Source organism: Mizuhopecten yessoensis, unplaced genomic scaffold (genome assembly GCF_002113885.1).
Source record: "Mizuhopecten yessoensis strain PY_sf001 unplaced genomic scaffold, ASM211388v2 scaffold8841, whole genome shotgun sequence".
Lineage (NCBI taxonomy): Eukaryota > Metazoa > Mollusca > Bivalvia > Pectinida > Pectinidae > Mizuhopecten > Mizuhopecten yessoensis.
The window spans coordinates 471,917-480,915 of NW_018407749.1; the positions used below are offsets into that span (position 1 = coordinate 471,917).

General features: G+C 39.7%; 1 protein-coding gene across 1 annotated transcript; it reads left to right on the forward strand.

Moving 5' to 3' along the window:
• The first annotated feature begins 637 nt into the window (after nucleotides 1-637).
• LOC110456759 (chondroitin proteoglycan 1-like) lies at nucleotides 638-5,231 on the forward strand. Its single transcript, XM_021507705.1, has 4 exons — nucleotides 638-744; nucleotides 1,152-1,188; nucleotides 1,802-2,422; nucleotides 4,997-5,231. Exons 2-4 carry the CDS (start codon nucleotides 1,152-1,154, stop codon nucleotides 5,203-5,205), a joined length of 867 nt encoding a protein of 288 aa, XP_021363380.1. The 5' UTR covers nucleotides 638-744; the 3' UTR covers nucleotides 5,206-5,231.
• The last annotated feature ends 3,768 nt before the right edge of the window (nucleotides 5,232-8,999 follow it).

An 8,999-nucleotide genomic window follows, 5' to 3' on the forward strand; every position in this document is an offset into this window, starting at 1 on the left:
ATTAATATCGGGACAACTGGTACGAATCAAATAGAACGTAACTTTGAGGTTTGTCAAAATTTGTAAGGATGCCGGCTGTGCTATAAAAAGGAAACTTTTAAATGATATATAATTGTATCATGTGCTCGCAGTTTCATTCAAGAAAAAGTATATGTTGTTTATGATATAATGTCTCGTTCAACTTAATCAGCCCCATAGGGCAAGTTACTAACCAGCAGCATTTGTTTACGGTAATTAAGGCGAATCCGCATACGCGCGTGCCTATACTGCCTATAGACAGCTACGCCTGCTTCCTGTCGTGTCAGAGACTTGGAACTGGGTGCCCCGGTCATTTTAATCATGTGAGTCTGATATTTTTCGCTGATCACATCCGATTGTGACGATCTAGCTAGCAAAGATAACATAAAGATAAACTTATTTAAAGTCGTACAAGCTTGGCAATAAATAACAACTTCGGCTGATATTTAGACAAAAACTAGACAAAAATGGGTCCATAACAGAACATTCATTCATATTACCAAAAGGGGAAATTAATTCACTTGCTATAACGTGCAGATGTTTAGTCTAGTTAATTATTAAATTTATGAATTTGAGATTATTTTGTAAGCTGACGATACTTAACGTTGTTTGTCACCAGTCTATGTGTAGGCAGAGGAAGATAAGGAGACATGTTCCCACAGTAAGGGTCAGTAGAGGACACAGTGTGGGTCTGTCTGGACATTTTGTTGAAAAAGACCTGCAAATGTAAGTATATGTATATATTCATATTCCACGATGTTTGAATAGAATTCAAACAATACCTTAGTTCATTCCGAAACACTATAATAATGCTTGTAACGAACGGAAACCTAACAACTGACGCCATTGAGCTTGACTAGGGTTCGGCATCCCCAGTAGTCGTACTGAATGATTAAAGTGTCAAATGTTTTGTTCCACTTTCCATATTGTTGCTTTGGTTCAGCATCACAGCTGCAGCATATTTCAACTTTGCTTTATGGGAAAGTTATCAGAATTAGGAAATGAACGATATTCATTTAAGCTAAAAATCAATTCGGCAAAACAGGGAAATCGGAACGAGAACATGCGGTTATAGTAGTCCTGGCTAAGCTCAAGACCCACATACAAATTGACATTCTTATCTTTAAATACAGATGTGTCGACCTACCTGTATCCTGGTGTTGCTGACCGGTAAGAAAATACATTTTCTTTTGAAATATTTTAAATATCACTCTTACCATTTTCATTAATATGATATGGCACTTACATAACCTCCATAAGGGAACGTTTTATTACAGGGATTGCGACGTAATGAAATTTAAAAAAAGTGTATGTATGTAATTAGGTAAGAAGCAGTCTATCGACCAATTTTCTTCCGTAGGACGTTCCAGGTATCGATAAGGTGTCAGTTAACGACATTGTTAACACTTAATACACGTATTCTAATACTTTGGCCGCATTGAAGTATATGTATCAGCATTGTGAAATGGAACAAGCAAACGTCACCTAAATGTTAGCTTCCTTTGATGGTCTAACGTTATGCATCGCATTCTATGGCGTTAGCAACTCCATAAAAGCAATTTCTTGTAGAAGAGTTTATATAGAAACCTGCAGCGTAGTTGTAAATGTGTATGAATCCTTCATTTTTCCTGTTTTAACCGACCCCAACCCCAACCCTGTGCTTGATTTATACTTTATCTTCGGTGCAAGATTAAGCACACATCATACTTATCGCAATAGTACTTCATTAGGAAAAAATCATTAATGCTTATTCATGTTAATCTCGTTTTTTATTTATCCTTAGCATTCGTAACGTGCCATTGTGTTACTGCTGTGACGCCATTCAGCTGTGCTGGACGGGCGTTAGGATTTTACGCCAACCAAGACGAGTGTGCAAAGTATCATATTTGTACAGGTGGAGCAGACGCAACAGATGTAGGATGTGCCAGCGGTTTACAGTTCAATACCCAAAGCAAATTCTGTGATTACCCTCAGAATGTTAACTGCAACGGCCGACATTCAACGATTACCCAGCCAGCAATAACACAGCGACCCATCGTAACAATGGCGCCAATAGTGACAACTAAAACACCAAATATGAATACCAACGCTCCCCTCCAAACTGGCCGTCCATTGTTTACGAACCCACCACAGCCAACATTCCTTCCACCAACAAAGTCCCCTTTCCAAACGTTTGCTCCTTTACAGACGAACGCACCTGTCACATATGCACCGCTACAAACGGCTCGGCCAAGTGTAAACTTTTTCAAAACTACACTTCCGTCATTAACAAATGCTCCAGTCACCAATACTCCACTACAAACAGTGCGGCCAGGCGGAATCCTTTTCCCACTTTTCACGAACCCACCACGACCAACAAACGCTCCCAATCCAACAACACGTAGACCATATACAAATTCGCCAGGTAAGCGATCGAGTACAAATTTTACTTTCTTTTCACGGTACAAATAATATGAGGGAATTAAAGAGCATCGCATAAGCTTTCATTTTTTTCTCAAACGCATCAGCAAGCGACGTAAGAGCGCTACTTAAGCGTAAGAAAAAGAGTTCTTCATTTAATAGCATTCCCATTGTATTTCATTAATTCCTTCTGCTTTTGAGATTTTATAGCTGATTTCCAGATCTGAAATATTGGTGGTGTGGAACCTACTGTCGACATTGCTTTGGCCTGGGAAAGAATTCTGAAGACATATATTATGGACGGTATTTGTCAGGTGTTGTTAGGAGCTGGATACAAAACTGCTTAGGTCTTGCGTGATATCTGTCTCCTGTGGTTCCAGTCAAAAGAGGATTGTGTTGTGTAGGTTTCCTCGTCTTTTGTGTACGACTTCTAAAAGCTACACGTAGTAATCGTGTAAATCCGTTGCATTCTGTTTCATGTGGTCACCCCAGGAAATGCGGACCCTAACCAACATACTTCATGAAACACTTCCAATACTATATGATCGTCAATAGCTCTTGTACACGTGTGGGGTGCTGAATTTCATCAACCAATATCTCCTCCGCCAGTTCAAAAGAACCCTTGAATTTTCCTGGTTTCTGTCTTGTGTGTTGTTGCTTCGCCTGTGTCCTCGATAATACTCTTATCTCAAATTGCTTTGTTTCTAGATATCAAAACATCAGTGGCGAATCTTTAGGTAGACCAGAGTCAAAGTTTGTTACCGAGAAGGATTTCTGTTTTCTATCATCAACTGTATGGTTTGGTTTTGGTTTGGTTTAGTATTGTTTAACGTCCTATCAACATCTATGGTCATTTAAGGACGGTCTCCCCTGTGTGCAAGATGTATGCGTGTGTGTTTTGGGAGACTGCAATATGTTCGTGTTTGTCTCCTGGTTCGGAGGAGTTTGTTAAACAATGAGATACCTCTTGTGCATGTCGACTTTGAATCCGTGGAACGTGTCAAGGTTTTCCACTGCAATACAAAGCTGAATATGCTTTATACGTTTGGAACCAAGTGCTGTCAGCGACACCGCTGAATAAACATGTGTATTCGGCTTTTTTTTATGTCGTCAGCCTTCGAATCCACGATTACAGCCCACATCTACAGATAATAGTGGTTGGTTGGTTAATTGGTTGTAAATGGTTTTACGTCCTATCAACAGCTTTGGTCATTTAAGGACGTGCATCCGTGTATATTGGGTATGCGTGCACGTGTGTGTGAGTGCAGGGGGCGGGGTATGTTGGAGTATTTGTCTCCTTGTGACAGTGCTGATCTGATACCGACTTTATAGTGCTATCTCACTGAAATACCATGGAGGCATCCAGCACAGCATTCCGCCCGGTCACATTATACTGACAATGGGTGAATCAGTTGTTCCCAAAATGCTCGACTTTTGTATGCCCTGGCCTGGGGACATAACCAATCGCCTTCCTCAACTGGGCGAACACTCAACATTAAAGCCAAATGTGAGGTGTTGTCAAGCAAGGTGCTAGGAAATAAAAGGTAGATAGAAGTAAAAAGATATTACATATCGCAATGGATGCAGCAGATTTAGTTTGGTCGCTTTCATGTCCTCAAGTAGAGGGCACAAAAGCAAACTCCCAAATTTCCAGAGGATTCCAACATTAGTCGCCTCTTACGATACATGAAGTGGGTAACAGCAGGTGTATTCTTTTCTCGATCCCCAACCTGCAGGGGTGGATAATAGTGGCATATTATGGTTAGGGTGGGTATGGTGCTGTATCAGGTCTAACAATGTTTACCAGGCTTGAAACTTACTCACTAGCTTCCCAAACAACGTTGGTGTTGACATAGTCCGAATTATTCTGACGTTTTATCGACTATTTTCATATCGGTCTGTCGTCGATTAACGTCAGAACTCCGGCCCTCTATAATATGCGGGAAATATGCGACCCGCGCCCGGAGCGCACTTCAAACTGATATTTTAGAAACAAATCGTCACTTTCACACACATGTCGCACATGGATCGAAAGATCTATTCTTTATGCACAACGACAGACCGATATGAAAAAAGTCGATAAAACGTTAGAATAATTCGGACTAGTGTTGACAGTGTTACCCTAAGTTAGCCTTATTCTTAATTTTTCTGATTATTATGTATTACTGCCTTATTCTTGATTTGTCTGTATTCGTGTCCACCATTTTTCATTTGATATGCTACTCTGTGAAGAAAGTCCCTTTGTCGATTCACGAAAGAGAACTAAATTTTCTATCTTGTCCTAGATCACTCAAAATTGGGAAATTGGCCTATAGATTAAATACAAAAACAAAACAATCTTAATATTTGTTCAGAAAGAGGTATTGATTATATCCCCTGGTAAGTGAAGATGCTGATCATCAGGAAGGTAGACGTTTGAACTTGGCGTGTTTTGACCAAGGCTGAAATAATGTATACTCGTTTAATCACCTTTTCAAACACAATTATCTGTATCGACACTCTTCTAACAGTTTCTTAGACCACAAATATCTGTTTCGGCAAGATAAACAGATAAAATTTATTTATTTCTCTTCTTCAGTGTTCCCAAGCAGTAACATATGTTTCGGCAAAGTCGATGGGTACTTCTTGGATCCTAAAGACTGTGGCTACTACTATCAATGTTCCTTTGGTCAAGCGGTCCGAGAACCTTGCCCCCCACGGTTGGTCTTCAACGAGAAAACTAATGCCTGCGACTACGCACAAAACGTTCCTGCTTGTTCTCAATATCCGTTACAAGGTCGCAAATAAAAACTTTTTGAATTATTTTAACATCATGCTCTTTTCGGCGTTTTCTTTTATATGAAAGAAGAGTTTTGAATTCAACATTTATTGATATGAAAAGAACAGAAAACTAAACTAACTTTTCCAGCGTTTTCAGTTAATTCAAAAACTCTGTAAATCGTGCTTAATGTTTTACAAAGAACGAAAAGCAAGTCACTGCATTAAACAATGCTCACTGTTTAAGGAAAAATAATAGAATTTATTCAATTTCCATTTGAATCACCCTATTCATTGTTTTCTCTTGAGTAACGAAACGTCTAACGTGTGAGCAAAATTCATACAAGAGTCGAAAGTAATTCTTCAAACATTTATACATATTCAAGAGAGTGAAAGATGTGATCTTTTTCAGTATTGTTAAATCACCGCAACAACCAGACATTTTATGCCGGAACATAAGTTTTATGCCGAAAACCACTGTATCGACTTTTCTACATCACAGCAAAACTGTACAATGACCGTAACGATTTCGATTTTACGATCGTGCATGTCACAGTTGATTGAGTATGAAAGGATTTGCTCCGATTTATCACGATTTAGTCGTAAATGATGACTTATGCAGACGGACAAACATATAACCCGAACTGTCGAGAGATGCAGGGTGCTGAAGATAATGGGGAACGTTTTATGGTCGCCATCAAACTCATCTCAAACCGTTTTATTTCTTTGTGCGATGTGAAGTTTGGTGTTCTCGACTATGTTCACTAGTGTACCGTGTGGTTTCGTTGCTTTTGCTTTGAAGATGTGACATCACTTGGATTTTACATAGATGTACAATGATCATGCTGTCATACTCGAAGTTCCAGGGGCTAGGCTCATTAACGTTCTATGCAACCCTGGAATATGTCTTGATAAAATCGACTGCACGCGGTTAGCTATTTGATTGGTTTCAGGTGAAAAAAATGACCAATTGCAAGGCTGATACCTGCCATTCGAAGATTACAGAGGAGCCGCATCCTACTTCAAAGTCGGTCGATTTTACCGTTACCCATCCGCATGATTCGTTTGATATACATCAAAGGATCAAACAAACGGTAGAGAGCCTTCGATTTTTATATATTCCAGGAGAACGTAAGTGAGCGTAACCCCTTGAACTTTAAAGTATTTTAACACCTGGTCTTGTTCTTGTACTTTTACAAGGGCCTCTATGTACATTTTTGATTTGTTCACATATACAATTTTCGATTATGAGTTAAAACTAAGGTTTTGATCACACTTTGATACTCTTTCTTGCTTTTGTGTGCAATTGTTTAAAAAAAAACAAAAAAACACACCATGGCAATAATTAATTACCTTATCAGAGACCATGACCGGGTATAAAATATCGGTCATTTTTTTTTTTTGCAACTTCAAATATTTTAAGCTTTTAAAAAACAATTGCAACAGAATATTAAAAACATGAAAGCGGTGATTTGCTATACCTTAACAGCAGAGTTCAGTCTTGATCTCCTGTAACTTTATGCTCGGTAACCGTGTCTTTAGCGCCATACTGTAACTTTATGCTCGATAACCGTGTCTTTAACGCCATACTGTAACTTTAAGCTTGATTTCAGTCTTGATTTCTATTATTACTTTTTGCTATACCGTACCTGTGTAGGAATTCAATATCGATCTCTATACCGTAGCTGTTATATATCAGTCTTGATCTGTTTTCTGTAGCTGTTAGAATTCAGTCTTGATCTGTGTACTGTAGCTGTTATAATTCAGTCTTGATCTGTGTACTGTAGCTGTTAGAATTAAGTCTTGATCTGTGTACTGTAGCTGTTATAATTCAGTCTTGATCTCTGTACCGTAGTTGTTAGGATTGTGTCTTGATCTCTGTACCGTAGCTGTTAGGATTCAGTCTTGATCTGTGTACTGTAGCTGTTAGAATTAAGTCTTGATCTGTGTACTGTAGCTGTTATAATTCAGTCTTGATCTGTGTACTGTAGCTGTTAGAATTCAGTATTGATCTCTGTACCGTAGCTGTTAGGATTCAGTCTTGATCTCTGTACCGTAGTTGTTAGGATTGTGTCTTGATCTCTGTTCCGTAGCTGTTATAATTCAGTCTTGATATGTGTACTGTAGCTGTTAAAATTCAGTCTTGATCTGTGTACTGTAGCTTTTAGAATTCAGTCTTGATCTGTGTACTGAAGCTGTTAGAATTCAGTATTGATCTCTGTACCGTAGTTGTTAGGATTGTGTCCTGATCTCTGTACCGTAGTTGTTAGGATTGTGTCTTGATCTCTGGACCGTAGCTGTTAGGATTCAGTCTTGATCTGTGAACTGTAGCTGTTAGAATTCAGAATTGATCTATGTACCGTAGCTGTTAGAATTCAGATTTGTAAATTTCTGGCAGAGGTCAGTCTTGATCTCTGTACTGTAACTTTCTGGTAGAGGTCAGTCTTGATCTCTGCACTGTAATTTTCAAGCAGAGGTCAGTCTTGATCTCTGCACTGTAATTTTCTGGCAGAGGTCAGTTTTGACGTCTGCACTGTATCTTTCTGGCAGAGGTCAGTCTTGATCTCTGCACTGTAACTTTCTGGCAGAGGTCAGTCTTGATCTCTGCACTGTAGCTTTCTGGCAGAGGTCAGTCTTGACGTCTGCACAGTAACTTTCTGGCAGAGGTCAGTCTTGATCTCTGCACTGTAATTTTCTGGCAGAGGTCAGTTTTGACGTCTGCACTGTATCTTTCTGGCAGAGGTCAGTCTTGATCTCTGCACTGTTACTTTCTGGCAGAGGTCAGTCTTGATCTCTGTACTGTAACTTTCTGGCAGAGGTCAGTCTCGTTCTCTGCACTGTAAATTTCTGGCAGAGGTCAGTTTTGACGTCTGCACTGTATCTTCCTGGCAGAGGTCAGTCTTGATCTCTGCACTGTAATTTTCTGGCAGAGGTCAGTCTTGATCTCTGCACTGTTACTTTCTGGCAGAGGTCAGTCTTGATCTCTGTACTGAAACTTTCTGGCAGAGGTCAGTCTCGTTCTCTGCACTTTTACTTTCTGGCAGAGGTCAGTCTTGATCTCTGCACTGTTACTTTCTGGCAGAGGTCAGTCTTGATCTCTGTACTGAAACTTTCTGGCAGAGGTCAGTCTCGTTCTCTGCACTGTAACTTTCTGGCAGAGGTCAGTCTTGACGTTTGCACTGTAACATTCTCGCAAAGGTCAGTCTTGATCTCTAAACTGTTACTTTCTGGCAGAGGTTAGTCTTGACGTCTGCACTATAACTTTCTGGCTAAGGTCAGTCTTGATCTCTGCACTGCAACTTTCTTGCAGAGGTCAGTCTTGATCTCTGCACTTTTACTTTCTGGCAGAGGTCAGTCTTGATCTCTGCACTTTTTCTTTCCGGCAGAGGTCAGTCTTAATCTCTACACTGTAACTTTCTGGCAGAGGTCAGTCATGACGTTTGCACTGTAACATTCTCGCAAAGGTCAGTCTTGATCTCTAAACTGTTACTTTCTGGCAGAGGTTAGTCTTGACGTCTGCACTATAACTTTCTGGCTAAGGTCAGTCTTGATCTCTGCACTGCAACTTTCTTGCAGAGGTCAGTCTTGACGTCTGCACTGTAACTTTCTGGCAGAGGTCAGTCTTGATCTCTGTACTGTAACATTCTGGTACAGGTCAGTCTTGATCTCCACACAGTTAATTCATTGTAGATTTCGTTTTTGTTTTTCAATTTTAATCTCAGCACAGTGACTTTACGGTCGATTTCAGTCTAGATTTCCACACAGTAATTTCACCTAGCAATCAGTCTTGATCTCAACAAGAGGTAATATTTCTTTCATGGAAA

Coding starts and splice junctions, on each gene's coding strand:
- LOC110456759 (XM_021507705.1), top strand. CDS start 1,152: ATGTGTCGACCTACCTGTATCCTGGTGTTGCTGACCG. Junction 1,189..1,801: donor TATCCTGGTGTTGCTGACCG/GTAAGAAAATAC, acceptor ATTTATCCTTAG/CATTCGTAACGTGCCATTGT. Junction 2,423..4,996: donor ACCATATACAAATTCGCCAG/GTAAGCGATCGA, acceptor TCTCTTCTTCAG/TGTTCCCAAGCAGTAACATA.